Below are 20917 nucleotides of genomic sequence, written 5' to 3'. Positions count from 1 at the left end.
CCCATTCATTGCTCAAACTTCAAGCAATTTACAGGACGTGCCATCTATCTAGTTAATACTAAGGGGGTGTTTAGATATAACCAAACCATGGTTTGGAGAATAGCTTCTGGAGAATAGATTTTGGGGAGAATAGATTTTTTGAAAAATAGATTTTGTGAAAAAATGATTTTGAGAAGTGAGAGTGTTTGGATAGTTGTTACCAGAAGCACTTTTTACATGTACAAACTACTAAAAAAGACATAAATTAATATGATAATTACAGAAAAAATATATTTTATGATATATTTTAATTTGAAGGAATAAAATTGTTAATAATATATTTTTTATTAATATAATTAATAATACATAAGATAATATAATTAATAAATAATTAATATGTATATATTTATAAGATATAGATTAAATATATTTATAAAAAAATATGTTTATAAAAAAAAAACAAGATACATATCCTATAGGCTCTCACACTCTCCCTTTTTTTTCCAAAAGCAAAAAATTTTTGCTTTTCCCAAAACCATTGTTTTGGAGCCAAAACCATTGTTTTGGAGCCAAAACCTTGGTTTTGGTTTTTTTAATAATTAAAAATCATTGTTGAAGTAATTAGATTTTAATAATTAAAATTGACTGTCTAGAAAAAAAGGTACAAATATTTTCCAATGCAAATAAAAAATAATGATAAATTTTAGACAAAAGAAGGGGGGTTGCTTATTGATCATGAAAAAAATTGGGGGAAGAATTAAAGACATGTAGATTTGTGCATCGAGATCAAAAGAATTTTCGGGTGCCAATAGTGGGGGAGGGTGGGTCAGGCCCTAGTCTGAGTTCAAGGTCTAAATCCGAGGGCGAACCCTTGATTTCTTCAGCAATTCCTCTATCATGAATATGACCTAATTCTTCTGGCTTTTCTGTTTCACCACAGGGTGTTTCTGCAAATAAAGGAAGCTGCTTCAGGCGAAGTTCGGAGCAGTTTTCGTCTCTGGAAGAGGAATCTTCCATATTGCAGGCAGGCCCGTGAGTTCTGTCTTCAACCTTACTGTGAACATCCAAAGATGGCTGACGATGATGACGGTGACGATGAGCTTGGTTGGAAGATTGCTTCAGCCTGGCTTTATCTTTCCTGTGAATGTTCATGTGGCCTCCCAATGCTTGCGCATTGGAAAATCCCCTTTTACAGAAGGTGCATTCGTACGACCTTGTCACTTGACTTCCTCCTTGCTCATCGCTTGGGTTTGTTTCTGACGATGTTGCCTGATCTTCAGACTCCATTAATCACAAGCTCTTTAGTTGAGATGATGATGCCAAGAGACCATAGAAAGAGAGGGAATATTTGGTCAAATGGCAACTTTGTGGGTGTCAATATATAATACCAACTATAATGGGGCTGCAAGGCCTGCCTTCATTCTGGCATGTAACTTGCACGGGACGTAAGCTTCAGTTGTATCCAACGATAAATAGTGAGACCTGGTTGGTCATGCTTTTGATGTATCAATTAATTTAATATTACCTATGTTACGCTTTGACCTTGTTAATTAAGTTTAATTTGTTCGTGAGAATAGCATGTTTGTCCACAGCTTGCCCGCTGGCCCTATGCTCTGGTCTAATCTCATGATCTGATCTCATCACACCTCACTATCAAGTGTTTTCTTGGGGCTTGCTGTCTCTATATAGTCTATGGGGAGACAGATAGCTAGAAGACTCAAAAGTTGATACTTGTCAGGACCAAGTCACCAATTGATAACAAAGTCTAGCGTGGAATTAGAAAAATATGAAAAAAGAAAAGAAGCAGATCGGTTTTGGTTCGTTCGAAGATAGAAAAGGTCATCTTCAGAATCACGAAATTCTTTAGACGACCCCATTTGGCCACCATGAAAAATTTAAAAATTAACCATGGAAGTAGATAATATATAAAATAGCCACAAATTTTTAATTTTTGAAAAGAATTTTCCAATGACCCCCCAAAATTAAAGTTGTACTCATGGGCATATCCTCCGTAAATGACCATAAAGTGAAGCTAAAGGATAGTTTAAAATAAGACGGCAGTTGTCGTAAGTTGTTAATTATACGAAATTATGAATGATGTTTTGACTTTTGACTACAGAAGCAAGCAAAAACAAGATCGAAACTTGAGGTCTCTGCTTCTGCATATTTCAGATATAAATAATAAATATATGTATATATGTTTTTCAGTTCCTAGACGTATATCTCTTTCCTTTATTTACGTAGTTAGGGGAAAAAAGAAAAGAGAAAAATTGTGAAGTTATTATTCCTTCTTCGATGTCATGAAAGAAAAATAAAATAGCGAATGGCGTCAAGCCGCCCTCAACAACGAACTGGGAGTTGGCTGGGTAGGTACGTAATGTAAATAAATATCATATATGCATAAGAAGGAAACAAGATTACAGAGTTTGCAGCTGGAAAAGGAAGGAGACCTTCATGTGCCAACCTCACACACACGCACACACAGCAGCAGCAGCAACAGTCCACTTGGAAGCCACTGGTGCAGAAAGAATGGTGAAGTCTCAAGACTATTACAAGAAATTTGAAATCATATGATACGTCCTATACACGTGCATGCATGGGAATGTGGCAATAATATAGCGTAGGTAATAATCTTCTCTTCATTTCTTTTTTCCTTCACTTTCTTTCTACTTTCCAGATCTCGACTCTTAAAATCAAATTTTGAATGGTTAGGATTTAGCATTTTTTTAAAATTCCAGTTCTAAATTATTTAGATAAAATTTTCACACTTTGAATTTATTCATTTGCTTTTCATAATTTCACATTTTAATCATAATTTTGTAGAATATTAAATCCTAACCATTTAATACCACAGTAAAATTTGGAGAGCTTCATTAATATTTTGGCATACGCCGCAAGCTGTACCAATGACAAGCTTCAAAATTCATATACGGCTTAATATGGAGGGGACCAAGTAATGAGAGGCGGAAAGAATATTGTCATTCTCTGAAAGTAATGACTAAATAAGACTAAAACAGCACACAAATTCTATTTTCTGTCGTCCGACACCATTTCGGATTATATAATCAAACTCAGTCACAGCTCAGCACTCAAATTTTGGACTTTACTTTTCCAACACGTAACCAACTTTTGAAAATTTTCTGTTGTCCTGCAGTAAATCTTGTATTCGTATATATCCCGGTACTTTTAATCGGGTCGGGATAAACGACCATAATGCTGAGCATCATACCCGTTGAATTGTTGATCTTTAGGTTGAAGGTCTGACAAGTTTTGAGCCATCTAAAGAAACGAACGGATAAGATCAGTGCTCGTGAGCATGGAGGTCAATTTTGGGGCCTCAGGATGCGATCTCCACCCTTTCTTATTCAAGTCCCTCGGGGATGATTATATTATATATAAGCTAAGGATGGTAAAGTATCGCAGACGGCATTAGTGAGGGTTGGGTGGTAGGAAGTAGAGAGAAAGAAGCAGACAATGGCGGAGGCAAACACTAGCTTTAGCAACAGGTGGTCTCTTCAGGGCATGACGTGTCACTGGTGGAACCAAAGGAATTGAGTCTCTCTCTCTCTCTCACACACACACACTCTCTTTGTTCTATCTTCTTGATTTATTCATAAAAATATCGCAACTTTTTCCCGCTTCCATCAACAATCACATAGCTATGGGCTAGTTAAAGCCATTAGCCGTGAGAACTTTGTGGGAGAGTTTTCATCACTCTGCTTAATTATTAAATTTTTAGTGAATCAGTTGTTCATATGCTGTTGTTAGGTGTGCTATTGTGGAGGAGTTGGCACAGTTAGGAGCGGCCGTACAAACTTGCTCTAGGAATGAATCTGGGCTTAATGGATGCTTACAACGATGGAATGCTAAGGGATTTCAAGTTACTGGTTCTTTTTGCGACATGGTGCCCTCTGCACAAAGACAAGATCTTAATTAACTAGTGTACCTATCTTTTTTGTAGATTAAGTTCGAAATTATTTTGGTTACCAAGGTTATCTGTTTTCTAGTAATGTGTGATACTCACCATGCTTTGAATTAGGTGAACAATGCGGGAAAAATCATAACAAAACCAACCCTAGGCTATACAGCAGAGGACTTCTCATTCATAATCAGTACCAATTTGGAATCGGCATATCATATACGCCAACTTGCACACCCTCTTCTAAAAGCTTCAAACGCTGCAAGCATTGTTTTCATATCCTCCGTTGCTGGGGTGACAGCTGTAAATGGAATATCAATATATAGTGCAACGAAAGGTAAATAATCTCTTTATCTGATTTATGATAAAAAAGATGAACAAGAAGATGCGTTAGAAGGGAATTAATTTGGTTAAGAGGATGTGAAATTAATGCAGGAGCAATGAACCGGCTAACCAAGCACCTGGCATGCGAGTGGGCAAAAGACAATATAAGGACCAATTGCGTTCCACCAGGCCCCATTAAGACTCGCCTCGCTGACGAAGTAATAGTTCTGTTCTATCCTTAATTCTTTTCTCATTTGGTTGTTGTGGAATTTCTATGTGAGGTAGGGGGCTTATTAAGAATCATATTATGGCTTTTCCTATTGTAGTTTTTCAAAGATGAAAAGGGACATGAGAATTTCATCAGAAGAATTCCTTTGCAACGAATAGGGGAGCCAAACGAGGTGTCTTCCATGGTGGCATTCCTCTGCTTACCCGCCTCATACATAACGGGACAGGCCATTTGCATCGACGGAGGATTATTTACAGTGTTTGGTTTGTGAGCTTTGGGCAGTCTTGGAAACAAATAAATAAAAATTAGTTCCTTCTTATGTTACATATCCTAGTGATCACTCAATAATTCTTGTTTTAATTTATACAGAAACTATTGTTTGAATGGCGGTTGTACAATTGAGTTCTCATAAATTTCACGACAGAGTAAAAAATTAAAAATAACCGTCTTTTGCAGTCATATATCAGTTGCCCAGTTCGTGGCCCCAGTGCACGTAAATTCACAATTATATGGAAGGCAAAGTTCAAATTTGCTTTTGCACTAGCTATTAAAATATTTTACGCTGTCCACGTTTGGAGGATAATTATTCACAATATGCTTTCTAGAAACACTACAATTATGCACAATCAGAAAGAAGGAATTTAGGTTAAAAAATTCTTCCCGACGCAATCAATCGCTGTCAAACATGAATAATTGAAGATGCGTCGGCCATTCAAATTGAATAATCTCCAAAAATATTAGCTCCCAAGTTCTTATCACATCCCAAAAAGAATCAGCCACCTGTTTGATGAAACCGCCTTACACGAATTTGTCAAAACAAGAATAACATCAAATATTGATTGTAAACGAACGTTCATATGTGTGTGTGTGTAATTGATCGTACATAATAAAAATATATATAGTTTCTATTACCACCTCGTCTGCAACCAAAAATTGTTTGAATAGATGACCAACAAAAAAAAAGCTATACTGATGAATCTCCTATGGGCATCTACATGATGAGCTTAACTATTAGCGAAGTGCTTTCAAGAAGAAAGTGAACTAGGCACGAGAATTATCCTTCAACTCTGAATCAGGGATGTATATATCACCAGACATAACTTGTTTTACAAATAGTATACTATACGAGATTAAAAATAAACATTGTTCATAATTTATAAAAATTCCGACTTATATAGATGGATAGATAGGTAGATATATCTTTTATATATATATAGAGAGAGAGAGAGATGGATAGATAGGTAGATATGCGGGTGAGTGTTGGTGAATTAGATGAGAAAAGGGTTGAAATCATCCTGGTAGAACACTTATTTAGTCTGAATAACAGGGCATAGTTGTCCGAATAAGGGCTTCTGCATTGCATGCTGTAGCCTGTAGGACAATAACAGCCACTAGACACAAAAACACACAAGGCAGTGATGGCACACAAGTTTTGGAATATGCCCTTAAAATGAGAATCTACTTTCTGAGCTTCCGTATAGATACCCCCAGTCAAATTCGCTGTCGTTGTTTCATTTTGCTCGCTGTTGTCTTCAACGACTGCGTTCTTCAATGCCTTCAACTTTCTGTAACCAACATTATATTGGCAGAGAACTGTGAGATGGGCACATGGAATAAGCACCAAAACCATAAATAAAGGGTTTTTGTTTCTAAAACAAGCAACAACAAGATCGGAACTTGAGTTCTGCTTCTGCATATTTCAGATATACATACATACATATATGTATATATGTTTTTCAGTTCGTAGCCCCATATATACATATATATCCTTTAATTACGTAGTTAGGGAAAAAAGAGAAGAGAAAATTGTGGAGCTATTTCTTCTTCGATGTCATGAAGGAAAAATAAAATAAGGGGGTCAAGCCGTACTCAGATCAACAACGAGCTAGCAGTTGGCTGGGTAGGTAATGTAAATGAATGTCATTTATGCATAAGAAGGAAACGAGATTAGAGTTTGCAACCGGAAAAGGAAGGAGACCTTAATGTGCCAACCTCACACGCGCGCAGCAACAACAACAGTCCACGTGGAAGCCACTGCTACAGAAAGAAGGATAAGTCTCATGATTATTACAAGGAATTTGAAATATGATGCGATGGTCCTATGCACGTGCATGCCTGGGAGTGTGGCAACACTCTTCTCTTTTGGAGGAAATAGTGGGTAATTATATTAAAGAGTAAAATACTCTCTCTATTTTTTTTAGTTTTGCATCAATTACATGGACTTTTTTTCTATTTTAAAAACATACAGTTTAGTCCAATTAGTTAACACAGTTAGGAATATTCTAAAAAGATTCTAAAAATGTTATTTTTACCTAAATTTATATTAAAATAAAATTTATTCCTAGATTATATTTTTATAGTTACATCAATTTTATTTAGTTAAAACAAAGATAAAAGATTTGATTAAAAATTTAACTAATTCTTTTAATAAATATATATAAACTTAACTAAATATGTTTATAAATTTTTATAAAAGTTTTGAATTATAAATTTAAATAATTTATAAAATCTTGTAAACTTATATCATTTAAATTTTACGATAAGCAAAAATTATGTATTTGAAATATGTTTTTATAATTTAAAATGAATCAAAGTAAATAATTTCTAATGAATGTGATAAAATATTAAAATTATAAATTTTATGATTTATATCAAAATTAATAAATTTTATAACATATTAGAAATTTTAAAGATACTTATTTTTTGATTTTATAAAAATATTTTTTGGAAAATATAAATGTTTATATAATTATTAATTTAAAAAGGGGCATTTTGGTGAAAAAATAATTTAAAGTCAAGCTTAATAGTCAACTAATAGTTTTTGTGTAGATAAAAATAAAATCTTAGATATATGAGGGAGGTTTGTGTAACGTATGTTTTAAATGTAAGAGAGGTCTATGTATGTTTTTAAAATAACTAGGAGGTCTCTGTAATTGAGATAAAATAAAAAGATAATCGGTGTATTTTACTCTATGTTAAATCCTTGCAATTTTTTTAATATAAAAATCCTAACAATTTAATTACCAACAGTAAGCATTTAGAGAGCTTTATGAATATTTAATATTTTTTCTGACTATATTTCTCGCGTGAATCTTTATGGAGAGTGGAAATTTTGGCATACGCGACAGGTTTAAATTGGAACAATGGCAAGCTTTCAAAATTCGGGTATGGCTTAACGAGTGGTGGAAATAATATTGGCATTTTTGACCGCAACGACTAAATAAGACTGAAACAGTCCACAAATTAATATTGTATTTTCTGCCGTCCAACATAATTTCGGAATTCGGATATACAATCAAACTTGTCACAGCTCAGCATTCAAAATTTTGGAAGGGAGAAGGTTCATTTTTACCCCGAAAGTATTCATCGAGGAGAAGTATCTAGAAAATTTTTTTTGACGCAATGTCGCCCTGAAAGCCTACGCAACGTAACAATATTGCCTTAATAAGCTCATTATGCCCGAGAAATTCTACTCATTTATGTACTGGCCAATAAAATTTTGACAGCTCAATCAATTCTTACGTTAGGTGTCTGCTGACATGTAACTGTTCCTGTCTCTATTGTTTTAATTTTTCTTTTTAAAAAATTGTTGAGCGTACCCGTTAAATTGTTTTATCGTTAGGTTGTTGACAAGTGACAAGTTTTGAGCTATCCGATGAAACGAACGGATCAGATCTCTCTGTGAACAAGAAGGTCGTTTTGGGCCTCAGAATGCATCCTCTCTTATCCGAGGCCCTCAGTGATGATCATATTGATTATAAGCTAACTCCGAACGGTAAACCATAGCAGATAGCATTCGTGAAAGTTACGTGGTAGAAAGAAAGCAGAGAGAAAGAAAAGCAGAAAATGGCAGAGGCAAACAGGTGGTCTCTTCAGGGCATGACCGCTCTTGTTACTGGAGGAAGCAAAGGAATTGGGTCTCTCTCTCTCTCTCTCTCTCACTCACTCACTCACTCACACACACACACACACACTCGTTGTTCTATCCTCTTGATTTATTCATAAAAGTATTGTCACCGCTCCCATCAACAATCACATGGCTAGGCTAGTTAAAAACCCTAAACCCATAAGAACTGTGGGGGAGATTTTTCACTGCATCAGTCTGTTTAAGTATTAAATTTTGGGTTAATCAGTTGTGTTCATATGCTATTGTTAGGTATGCTATTGTGGAGGAGTTGGCACAGTTAGGGGCTGCCGTACACACTTGCTCTAGGAATGAATCTGAGCTTAATGAATGCTTGCAACGATGGAATGCTAAGGGATTTCAAGTTACTGGTTCTGTTTGCGATGTGGTGTCCTCTGCACAGAGACAAGATCTTATAGCTAAAGTCTCCCGTGTGTTTCATGGCAAACTTGATATCCTTGTCGGTAACTGAACTCATAAAATTTAGACTTGACCATGATAGACCAAATTATATACCATAAAACATGGAACATGACCGGTACATCCTTTTTTTTAAGATTAAAAGTAAAATCCATGCTTATGGTTTACCATTAGGTAGTTTATCTATCTTTTTGCAGATTAAGTTGTGAAATATTTTGGGTCCTAATGTTATCTGTTTTCTGGTAAACTAATGTGTGATGCCCACCCATCATGCTTTGAATTAGGTGAACAATGTGGGAACAAACGTAACAAAACCAACTCTAGACTTTACAGCGGAAGACTTCTCTTTCATAGTCAGTACCAATTTGGAATCGGCATATCACATAAACCAACTTGCACACCCTCTTCTAAAAGCTTCAAAAGCTGCAAGCATTGTTTTCATATCCTCCGTGGCTGGTGTGACAGCTATAAATGGAATATCAATATATAGTGCAACGAAAGGTAATTAATCTCTTTATCTGATTTATGATCAAAAAGATGAACAAGAAGATGCGTTAGGAGGGAATCAATTTGGTTAAGAGAATGTGAAATTAATGCAGGAGCAATGAACCAGCTAACCAAGAACCTGGCGTGTGAGTGGGCAAAAGACAATATAAGGACCAACTGCATTGCACCGGGCCCCATTAAGACAAGCCTCGTTGAAGAAGTAACAATTCTATTCTGCCCTTAATTCTTTTCTCATTTTATTGTTGTTACGTGAACCAAGGGGCTTATTAAGAATCATTTTATTGTAGTTTTTCGAAAAGGATGAAAAGGCACGTGAGAATTTCATCAGAAGAATCCCTTTGCAACGAGTAGGGGAGCCAAGCGAGGTGTCTTCCATGGTGGCATTCCTCTGCTTGCCAAGTGCCTCCTACATAACGGGACAGACCATTTGCATCGACGGAGGATTTACAGTGTTTGGTTTGTGAGCTCGGGGCGGTCTTGGAAACAAATAAATCAAAGTTATTTTTTTTTTTTGTGGTTGCCAGAATAAATCCAAATTAGTTCCTTCTTATGTACCCTGAATCTTCTACTTTCTATATAAAATCTTGTAATACCCGTTTGAGTTAAAATGGATCGGTTTTTGTAATACCCGTTTGAGTTAAAATGGATTGGTTTGTCTTCAACTCTCAATAAATTCGCTACTTATCATGTTCCGTTTACCAAGTCTTCAATATATCCGTTCAAAATGAATCCCCTTCTGCATTGATTACAGCGGCTTTTCCTTTTCAATATAATTATGTTTCCAAATAAATATGATTAAACGGCCACCTTAGAATAATCATGGAGCCTCTCCAATATCCAGACGTTCTTCATTTGCTTTGTCACTCAATTCGAGCCATCCCCATGATGACGTGAAGCAACTTTACTCCATGGTGAGAAAACATGGTCATCTCTTGTATTTTTTTGAGGTCCCTTCTAATCACCTGTGAATAGTAGTTGTGTCTTCTCTTGGAATTTCAAATAGTAGTTGATTTGTTGAATCATTTTCTTTTCTAGAAAAAGAATCATTTTTTTAACTTCATTTCACTTTTATCATTCTATCGTTCCTTTCTTTGCATTAAATCTAGAATGATTGTTAATCTTTGGCTGTTAAGCTTTCTTAAATATAAATATAAAATAAACCCCTTGTAGCTCAATATTCCTAATTATGTTTGCAAATCTAATCCAATCTCTATTTATCTTGTGGTGTTTCAAGTTCTTATCCTATTTTTGTTGGTGAACAGGCAAGGCTGGATTACAAACTATTTCTCCAGTTCTAAATATAAGACCCTTTTTATAGTATAATTTATACTATAAAAGGAGTTTTATATTTATGACCGGAGTAGTACAAGTTGTTTTTCTCTATATAGAGATGCTTTTGTGGTAGAGATCTCCTCAAGTATATGTCAAAATCGATCCAAATCATTCACTGAACTCAAAGGTAGTGCAAGTATTGGGTTTCTCTTTAATACGATGATTGAAGATGATAAGTACAGACGAGGAAGTTGCGATGTGGTAACTCTATATATATAGATATATAGTATATGACCTTTATTTGTTTTACCTTTTGATGATTTTGTGTGTAATATTTTCAAAAATTAATAAAAGTGAGGTGTTTTTACCTTTCAATTAAATATAACGTTATCAATTATACCGTAACGCAAAGAAACAATCATGGCTAAGTTACACACACATTAACAGGTGTTATTATTCCGTCCAATTACCTATTTAATCATTAATTCAATCATACTAACAAATGTTTTTCATGTCATAATATTTTTTTTCCTTATAGAACCTTTATTAATACAATATTGATTTACACATTATAATATTATGTATTGATTGCGTTTCACTATTGTTATTACTAGAGGAAGATTAATGATTTGCCAGCAATTTTTTCATATACATCGAATTATAAATCATTTACCTTAACCTGCATTTATGCTCATGCCAAATTAATATATATTTTTAATTTGTGCATGATATTTGGTCATCATTAACATGATTCTTAAAAAGAAAAGAAAACAATTAGAATTGATATCATTAGAATATGACATATAGCTGCATCAACCAACCCATGCATGGCATGGGGAAAAGGCTCTAGTTATATATATATATATATATATATATATATGAACCTTCATTTATAATCAATTTTTTATGTCATTCTTGTTTTGACAAATTATTGCAAGGTGAGAATAGATATAAACCCTTTCTATCGGGTGATGGCCAAAATCTCTCCCTCTCTCTCTCTCTCTGTATATGTATATCACCAGATATGATTTTTTTTAACAAATATTATACTATACGAGATTTAAAATAAACATCGTTCATAATTTACAAAAAAATTGGCTTATATTATAAATATCTCTCTTATATTCATATATATATATATATATATATAAATAATAATCATATATGTAGATGTATGTGTGAGAGAGAGACAGAGTGTGATGAATTAGATGAGGGGGCTGAAATCATCCTAGTAGAACACTTACTTAGTCTGAATAACAGGGCATAGTTGTCCGAATAAAGGCTTCTGCATTGCATGCTGTAGCCTGAAGGACAATAACAGCTACTAGACGCAAAAAACACACAAGGCAATGATGGGACACAAGTTTTCGAATATGCCCTGAAAATGAGTATCTATTTTCTGAGCTTCCCCCGATCAAATTCGCTATCATTGTTTCTTTTGCTCGCTATTGTCTTCACAGACTGCGTTCTTCAATGCCTTCAGCTTTCTGTAACCAACATCAGTTCTGAATATCCTAATACGATAGGCAACAAAACAATCGCGCCACTGTCAGTATTAACCATTGGGAGAGAACTATGATTTGGGCACATGGAATAAGAACCAAAACCGTAAATATAAGATAATATGTGAGTTGGATCATCCATGACTAAACACGTTAAAGTTGTTAGCAGAATGCATCCAATACATACCAGTCCATGTAAGTGAAGGTTGACGAGTAATTTCCAGACTTGGTGTACAACTGGCGGTGATGATAGTCATGAAAATCAGCTCTGGAAGTTGGGATACAGAATTAAAGAACAAAGAAAAGCAGGATAAATCAAGCGTCTGTTGTGAAGGAGGAGGAGGAACTCAATACTCACCCTCCGTACAAGGGTAAGAAGTTTGATGGACTACAGGGAAAATGATACCCGCAATGTGCCTCAACTGTTTCCAGGACTCTCAGAACCACCCACAACCACAGAGTCATCAAGTGGGGCCCTGTGATGGCGGGACCAAGAATGGTAGCAAATCCAAGGAAAAGTATCTCGGCAGGATGAGCATATTCAGAGGTAAGTCCAAACGGTGTAGCATACCTAAATACGTACAGTGAAACACATCATGGGATTTTATCTTTAATTACTTTATACATAATAATCATATTATATTGCCCGAAAACCAAAACCCAACATTACACTTAAGCAACGCTTACTCATGATGAACACTGTGTACATGCTTGTACAGCCATTTTGTGTGCAACATCCTGTGGCCCCAGTAGAATACAAAATCCTCCAAAATGAAGTAGAAGATTATTTGAGATAAAACTGTTCTCCTGAGAAAATTAAAGAAATTTCATTTTGCCAAGAGCAACGGGAAGAAATATGAGTGTTAAAAGCAAAATCTCTAATCATGGAGCTCATACGTCCAGACTAATGACAGCACTCTTGAAAAACCTGAAAGTACCAGGACGGCAGGGGAAGACTACTTCGCATGCCCATGTATTTGAAGACAGGGTATGAAAGTATCATAACTGGAAGATTGACACCGAGATGATACAGCAATAAGCGACTGATACATTTTTCCTGAGCTGAACGGCTGTTAATTTTTGCCTATATTGAAGTCAGCATTATCAATCACAGTCAATCACACGGGCCGGGACTGAGCAAAATAAGCAAAATAGAAGCGTCCAACAAGGAAACAAAATGGAGCTACAGTGAGAAAAATGATACGAAACATGCAGGTGTCATACAGTACGAGTGAAGGATAATTTAATTTCGTAACTGAAGAAAAGAAGGTTAGATATCCTCTTTCTTTAGGTAGATTATATGTTCAGAAGCGAAAATATCAAACATCTATTGGTGGAACAGGCAGTAAGGGGTTTCTCTGTAAAATCCTTTTTCTCTTTCTTTGTTTCTTTCTTTTTTCCTTTCTGCTGAATTAAAAGGTTGAACATCAGCTACATCGTGCATTACTTGAAAGTTGTATGCTTCTAGCCATGCTTGCAGTAACTTTCGCTTCTAAAAAATGGTTTTAGGATCGTGAAAGATGAGAAAGTTGAATTAGATATCAAGGCATGTGCCATCCAAGGTAATGTGTATGCCCACCATGTTAAAATAAATTCATTTTATCAAGTTAATATGGCTCATAAAAAAGCCTAGGAGGGTAAAAGCAGAAAAGAAAAAAATAGTTTATTTTGAGTTAAAATAAAGGAAGTACAGTTTTAAGAAAACAATAGAGCTAAACCTGAATCTTGTAATTGCTCAGCCATCCCACCCTCTCAAGCCATACGAAAGGAAGTCCAGATAAGAAGAAGACGCTCTCATGAAGAAAGAAAGTTCCCAGACATGCCAGTTGAAAATCACTGAAATTCGTGATCAAATACTGCATCATCGGGGGAAAAAAATATCTATTGTGTAAGTCAAACTACTGAAAGGATCCGTTGATGCGTTGCAAATATAATAAGCACATCAGAACCCAACTAGCCAACCAGCAACTGAAATATAATAGCAAATACATTTTTCTTGAAAACAAAAATCAATGAGTTGGCTCCAGTCAAGAATAACAAAGAAGGCTAGCTATCGCTGGTTGGCAGCCTCGAAATCTGCTACTCATATAATGCGAGCATGAATCGATAACCAACATCATACTTTCAATCTTTCCCATGGTGAGAAATTAGAAAGCTCGAGAAAATTCTCGAGACGATACCAGAAAACAAGCTCGAAAGCAATGACTAGAATTCAAGATTTCATTTCTTGAAGGCGAACATTAGAACGGAAGTGAGGAGAAATGCGAGACATTTTATGACAAAGAAGTGTTACGTAGCCCAATGACAAACGGACTGTTGGAAGCAAAGAAATCAGGGAAAAATGAGCAAGAGGGCGCCAAGAAAGAAACAGAAAGAGGAAGTAGAAGAGAACCTGCCAGCCAGATTCGAATAGAGAAGCCATAGTTGAGGAGGTCTTGGCCACAGAGCAATTTGAGAGAACGAGATATGTGACAGGGAGACGACAAGAAGAGAGCAAAGTGATGGTTATGAAGAAAAAGACAAGGCAAGGGCCAAACCCCAGCTCCTCTGGACCTCCCCCCGTCCCCCGCCCTTTTTTTTTTTCTGTCTCTAAACCAGAAGTTGGGAAAACTGAAAAGAAAATATGGCTCTTGCTTCTCAGTTATATATTTCAAATTTTAAAGAAAACTTTTTTATAAAAATTTATTGTATAATGCTTAATATCGATTTTAATGTTAATCTCTAATATTATTAAGTAAGAATTTTAAAATAATAAATATGTGCGTAGGTGTTTAATTATATAAAATACTATATATAGATAAAATAAGATATATGGTAAAACCAAAAATAAGAAAGACTGGGGAGAATAATTTCACGGGCGGGTTGCTGAGGAATACAAGGTGCCAAGTGTGAACCCGGGGGCTGGGGGAAGGTGTCCTTGTGAAAAGAGGTGCGCGGATACCTCATCACTTGTCGCTTTGTGTTGTGGTGACCTTGCACGCATCACCCCTTCAGTTTTTAATTACTTAACCAATGTCACTGCCTCATTCATTGATGTATGCTACCATATTGCATCCACCTACCTACCTATCGATGCACTTCTTCATCTACGCGATGTCCTTCTCATTGCCTCTATATTTCCACGTAACTCCGAACCATTCATGCCATCCGTATATCTCGAACAAATCTTAAGATTCTATACTATTCACAAATTTTCATCAATATATTTCATTCCTTAATATTCATCCATTCGTGTCTAGTTATCTAGCAAATCCGGTTTATTGATATTCGATTCTTCACTGCAACATCCATAGTTTTGTCTCAATTGTATTTGAAATGGATTTAATATTATTAATAATTAGATTAAGCTAAATATAATTTAATTTACATACTACTTTTGATATTTAATATAAAAACTAATTGACTAATTTGAGTACATTAAAAAAGTTTATTAAGTTAGTTATTTGTAATAAATATGTATTATCTTCTTTAAAATATCTTTACTAATCATCTGTATTAGCTACATTTGATGAAATTTTTAATATGTGCAACTACTACAATATTACTTTTTAAAAAATGATTAAGTACCAAAAAAAAATATTAAAATCTTATATTTATAACTAAATTAAAAGTTAAATTAACTATTATACATTAAAAATTTGGCGTACGATTATAGAGGTAGTGTACCTGGGAAGAGTTTCAAAAAATAAGATGGCAGAGACAACACGTCATTGTCTCTAAGTTGAATAATTATTGTAGATCCTCTTTTTCGGAAATTATGGGCATTTATAGTCGTGTATAACATATATCCACAACAAAAATACGCGCGATGTTTTGCATGGATACCTCGTGTGTGCAAATCCAGATGCCTTCCTTTGAACATCCAGGTCAATGCCCTGGTCTTGCAGTCTAATAACATAAAAGAAAAATCTTTATAAGCGAGGGGTTGCATTTCAATTATAATCAATAAAGTTTTTGAAATTAAATTTACTTTCCCTTAGCTTTCTCTCCTTATCATTTTTATCCTTAGATAAAATTTCAATAGTTCAAATTTAATATTGTATAAGATTATTATTGAAATATTAGACTATACTTATGTTGAAGGAAAAATAAATAAAAAAATAATTTTGTAAACTACTAAAAACCTCACCTATCCAACTTTCATCTTGCTGCGAAGATGAGTGGGGAAGCGGAGGAAGAAAGAACAGAAGCAGCAGGGAATCAGATTCTCTCCACTACCCTTCCCATCCTCTTCCCCTCCACTACCATCTTTTTTTCTTCACAACCATTAGATCAAAACTCCAATGGTCCAGATTTAATATTTTATAACATTTTATAAAGATAAATATTATGATAAAAATAGATAAATAAATTTAAACTGTTAAAATCTAATCTGAACAGTTCATAACTACAGACTGTTATTATAGAGCAAATTTTTTTAATTTTTTTATTACAATTGTAAACTGTTCAGACCAGATTTAACAGTTTAAATTTATTTATTTATTTTTTTAATAATATTATTTTTATAAGATGTTAAATCTGGACCATTGGAATTTTAATCCAATGGTTGTGAAGAGAAAAGAAGGGTAGTGGAGGGAAGATGATGGGAAGGAAGTGGAGAGAATCCAAGTCCGAAGCAGCAGCGCCAGTTTCCCCACTGGGAACAAGGACCCGCCTCTTGTACTTGGTATTAGTGCATACTCAACGGAAAACGGTTAATTCCCATTTGTTAAGTTAATCAGTTATGCCCTTAGCTAGTGATAGCCAGTTAGTTAGTCATAGCCAGTCATTAGTTGCGAAGTTGCGCAGCTTATTAGCCAATCGCAATGCATATAATACCGAAAACCTCATTAACGGACTATCTCTTCCCATCTCTTTGTTCTGCCACACTTTCGTGCTCTGGTTTTATCTAGAAGAACATGCCTGAATTCAGCACAAACATTTGAAAGCCTTCACTCACAGCTTTCAGGTGACCATGAAACGTAACAACAATGGCCGTATAGTACTTCTGAAGCACGAAATCAACTAACATAGTAGTAATTAATCAAGCAAATTTACTAACACTTATTTAAAACACGTAATTATAAAAATCTCAAAATTTGAAGAAAATAGAAATACAATGCTGGTAGCAAAATTAGATAGGCCTCTCAGTATAGTTTAGAAACAACGGGCAGTACCGCAAAATTTAGTTCGTTCTTGGAGTGGCCCATTCAACTCTAAGGATTAGACTGTCATAACCATATCCATTCAGTTTGTTAATTGCTCTCTGGGCATCTTCCCTGTTCACAAAGTTAACAAAGCCAAATCCTCTGCTAATACCAGTCTTCTGATCAACAGCAACATAGACTCTGCTTACAGCACCAAAAGGACGGAACAGTTCAAGCAAGTCCGGCTCTCTTGTGTCCTCAGAGAGATTAGTGACCCGTACAGAATTTTCATCATTCCTTCGCCGCATATCTGATCCAGTTCTCTCTGCACCTGCTCTCAGACCAGGAGGAACATATGCTCCCTTGGTTGGACCAGAAGTGGCAGTGGCAGCTTCTGATGCAGCAGGCTTATCAATGAATGCTTCCATTGGTTGGGCTAGATCCTTGTATGGACACCTTGACGTCCAATGGTCTCCCTTCTTCCCACAAGTTCTACAAACCATAAGAACAGCACCTTTTTGGAACTGAGCCAATGGGTCTCCAGCAGCCTTCGGTTCTTCTGGCTTGCTACCTGTTAAGAACGGAAATGTTAGAGACATGATGGATCAAAGCTCAAAGAAAGCAGGATAATTATCCAAACAGTAAGCAATAACGACATAAACAGTCAATGAGTTCAGTGAAACACCACTTCTCAAATGCATCAATTTCATGCAAAAATAATATATTAGATGCCAAAATTCAAGGCCAACAAAGTTCGCACATTTACAATTGTGCCCTTTTCTTTGAACCAAGAGAATATATAGGAGCCCACCTCACCTGTGGTCGCTTGCGGTTGCAGGCACGTTAAAATTTACAGAGTCTCCAGGGCTCTATATGTCAGGTTATATGCTCACAGATACCATTTTGCATGCGCGGCCAAAAACTATCAATGCCAAGAGAAGCAGAAGCTAATGACTATATATCACTATATCAGGTTATATGCTCACAGAGACCTTGATATTGCAAGGGATTCCCCAGTTCAACTGATATCAAACTGTGAACTGAATCAAGCACACACGTTATTTATGTAGAGAGAAGTCCCCCCTGAGCAGTTCCCAAGTTTTGGGATAAAGTTAAGCCGTTGATGCACAGCCACATATTTGTTTTTGAAGACTTAGCAACCTCCCCCAAAACCCCAACAGAAGTAAGGGAAAAAAATAATGATACACATCATAAATGTATCAGCATTGTATTTTCGAATTATCCAGCCAAATTCATCTAGATCTCATTACGAACTAAGAGTAACTACATATCATATAGGCCCAGCTCAAGTTTCAACAATTAGGAGAAAACGCATGGACACAGGAGCGTAATAAAAGCTTCGCAATACAGAATGAAATCAATGGCGATGCAGTGCCTGGAATGATTTTTTTTTTCTTCCGAACTTAGATTATTAGCTGCACTTTTATCTAATGGGACTCTGCTGCGCTCACCCAGAAAAACAAAAAAACAAAAAAACACAAAAGCTAAAGCTAAATAAAATCTTTGAGGACAAAAGACAAAAAGAAATCAGCGGGAGGGCGCCCGTTTTGGAGCCTAAAAATGTTTCGAACTCCAACACTAGAGTCGAACTCCAACATTAAAAGCCCCAGAGGAGGATAAAAGGAAAGCACGGCAGAAGTTCCAGACCGATTATTTCAGAATTCGACCAAAAAGGAAAAGAGAAGAAATTTATTCAACGAACAAAACCAAGCAAATGATGGCAGAAACAAACCCGGAGCCCTAGGTCGCTCAAGAAGGATCTCTTCCGTGGACACCATAGTAAGCCTGCTGCTAACATCCTCGTGAACCGCATCGCCGAACTTGGCCCACGATCGCCGCTCAACGGCCCGCTTACTGAGGCGAGCGTTAGCAAGCTTGCGAGTACGAGTGGTTGTCGTGATCTTCACCTTATTGCCATCTTCGTTGAATTTGTACTCGATCACCTTCTTTATGCCGTTCTCATCGGGACCTATCACCTGTCGCGGCGGCAGCAAAAAATCAAGATCCTCGCCGTCATCCTCATCTAGTTCGCCCCACCGTAGTTTCGCCGGTTGCGAAGGGTTTTGGGCCGCCTGGACGGCACCGGTCGTTTTGGTGAAAGCCATACTCTACAGCAACACAGGGACGGGAGATTCGGGGGCTAGGGCTTACAGCTTAAATAACAAATTGACGATCCGTCGAGATCCTCCAGGTCGGAGTGGGAAACATCATTTGTGATCTTGGGTTTATCTATTTCGCTTAAAAACAGAAAAGGTATTAGGTTGATCTAGACCGTCCAATTCATCTAACGGACTAAGATGGGATACGCACTCCTACGGCTAACCATCCTCTTCCACGTAGCAGATTGATCCTAAGTCGGCTAAGTACTCCAAGAACCAAATAACCAAATTATACGGATAAAAAGTTAGTTAAAATTAATTAAAACCAATAAATATATTACAAAAGTGACCTTTTTTTTTTTGAAAAAAATTACTCTTATATATTAAAAAAAAAGCAGGGTAGGAGAGAAAAACAAGTAAAAATAATATAAAAAAGACATGTAATTAATTCATGATAAAAAGAAAAAAATATATTAAGTGTTTAGATAGAAATTGTAACTTATAAAAAACATACTTATTCAAAAAATTTGTAATTTTATAAAATAGAATTGGTGGAGTGTAATGTAAAACATACATGCGTTTGAATTAAAAAAAGTTAACGTCTTTTTTGTTTCTTTTTATTTCTTTTTTTTTAACTAATTGGATTTTTAGCCTCTTGATGTACGAAAAAAACGCAAGATACATTAACATAGATTATTTTTCGGAGGTCAATATATGAACATGGATTTAACCTTGAGACAATGCAAGTCTGAGTAGGTACTGTGATCTAACACTAAGTAAGGTCTAAGGTACTATTTGGTACGAAGCATTAAAAATAAGAAATAAAGACTAGGATTATAATTGAAAAAAAATCATTAAAAAAGCCTTTAGTATGAGTAATGGCTTGTTATATGGAATTAAGCAAACTCTTGAAATTAGCATTGGGGAATACTACTTTTTCTCTTAGTATTTCTCAATCCCACATACATGAATTCGTCTAATCTTATGTAACAAGCAATCTTTCATGCTAAACACTATTTTCTCAATTTTAGTCTCAATTTTTATCCCTTATTTTTAATGCTTCGTACCGAACAGTATCTAAAAATAAAATAGAATAAAAGTTTACAAGATAATCGAAGATTGTTTTGAACTTGTTGATTGTCAAAATTGTTGTCTATTCATATGATACAGTCTAAAACCAGACCGCGTAAGGGTAACAATTATTAGGGCAAACATCTTCTACCCATTGGCATCTCCTAGGATCACTTTTGTTTCAGTTAAGATAATTAGACAATTTAAATATTGTTTGATAAATCTAATTTGGAAACTCATTACAAACCATATATTATTTTTCGAGTTAATCTAAACATCTCTTATATTATCTAATTTGCAGATTCGTTACAAATAATGCATTAATATTATTAGTTTTCAATTTCATCAAATTTATATTTTCAAATTTTGAAAATTTAGAGAAATTCATTTGACGTTGAAAAAATGGTAGTTTTTTTAGCTTGAATTAAATAAGTTGGCATAAAAGATTGTTTAAGTTCAAAAATTATAATTCAAACATTTTAAAAACTCAATTATGTCATTAAACACATATTCAAATATATTGTTTGAAATTATTGATTAAGAA

General features: G+C 35.3%; 5 protein-coding genes across 6 annotated transcripts; 2 read left to right on the top strand and 3 right to left on the bottom strand.

Annotated features, from left to right (window-relative positions):
* Positions 1-765: 765 nt before the first annotated feature.
* Positions 766-1266, bottom strand: LOC114744201 (probable transcriptional regulator RABBIT EARS). The gene has a single exon (XM_028932398.1). The coding sequence runs from the start codon at positions 1264-1266 to the stop codon at positions 766-768; it is 501 nt and encodes a 166-aa protein (XP_028788231.1).
* Positions 1267-4018: 2752 nt separating this feature from the next.
* Positions 4019-4877, top strand: LOC114744200 (tropinone reductase homolog At2g30670-like; the record flags this gene model as incomplete). The annotated part of the gene is made up of 3 exons (XM_028932397.1): positions 4019-4235; positions 4334-4440; positions 4549-4877. Coding segments are annotated over 3 exons (498 nt in total), but the record flags the coding sequence as incomplete, so codon positions are not given.
* Positions 4878-8258: 3381 nt separating this feature from the next.
* On the top strand, positions 8259-11535 carry LOC114744199 (senescence-associated protein 13). The gene is made up of 6 exons (XM_028932396.1): positions 8259-8368; positions 8608-8815; positions 9060-9276; positions 9375-9481; positions 9570-9795; positions 11436-11535. The coding sequence occupies exons 1-5, from the start codon at positions 8298-8300 to the stop codon at positions 9744-9746; spliced, it is 780 nt and encodes a 259-aa protein (XP_028788229.1). The 5' UTR covers positions 8259-8297; the 3' UTR covers positions 9747-9795; positions 11436-11535.
* Positions 11536-11893: 358 nt separating this feature from the next.
* LOC114744198 (methylsterol monooxygenase 2-2-like) lies at positions 11894-14522 on the bottom strand. 2 transcript variants are annotated; one of them, XM_028932394.1, is made up of 7 exons: positions 14449-14522; positions 13775-13912; positions 12995-13140; positions 12744-12863; positions 12415-12627; positions 12244-12324; positions 11894-12068 (listed from the first exon to the last, which is right to left on the bottom strand). In XM_028932394.1, exons 1-7 carry the CDS (start codon positions 14476-14478, stop codon positions 11981-11983), a joined length of 816 nt encoding a protein of 271 aa, XP_028788227.1. In that variant the 5' UTR covers positions 14479-14522; the 3' UTR covers positions 11894-11980. The 2 variants fall into 2 exon arrangements, with proteins under 2 accessions (XP_028788227.1, XP_028788228.1); XM_028932395.1 differs by lacking the exon at positions 14449-14522 and having other exon boundaries at positions 12995-13548; positions 13775-13846.
* Positions 14523-17040: 2518 nt separating this feature from the next.
* LOC114744194 (eukaryotic translation initiation factor 3 subunit G-like) lies at positions 17041-19396 on the bottom strand. Its single transcript, XM_028932385.1, has 2 exons — positions 18936-19396; positions 17041-17753 (listed from the first exon to the last, which is right to left on the bottom strand). The coding sequence occupies exons 1-2, from the start codon at positions 19306-19308 to the stop codon at positions 17221-17223; spliced, it is 906 nt and encodes a 301-aa protein (XP_028788218.1). The 5' UTR covers positions 19309-19396; the 3' UTR covers positions 17041-17220.
* Between the last annotated feature and the right edge of the window lie 1521 nt (positions 19397-20917).

The sequence above is a fragment of the Neltuma alba genome, unplaced genomic scaffold (genome assembly GCF_004799145.2).
Source record: "Neltuma alba isolate B1F8T4 unplaced genomic scaffold, ASM479914v2 tig00004284_pilon, whole genome shotgun sequence".
NCBI classification, from domain to species: Eukaryota; Viridiplantae; Streptophyta; class Magnoliopsida; order Fabales; family Fabaceae; genus Neltuma; species Neltuma alba.
This window is presented reverse-complemented; position numbering and strand designations above follow the sequence as displayed.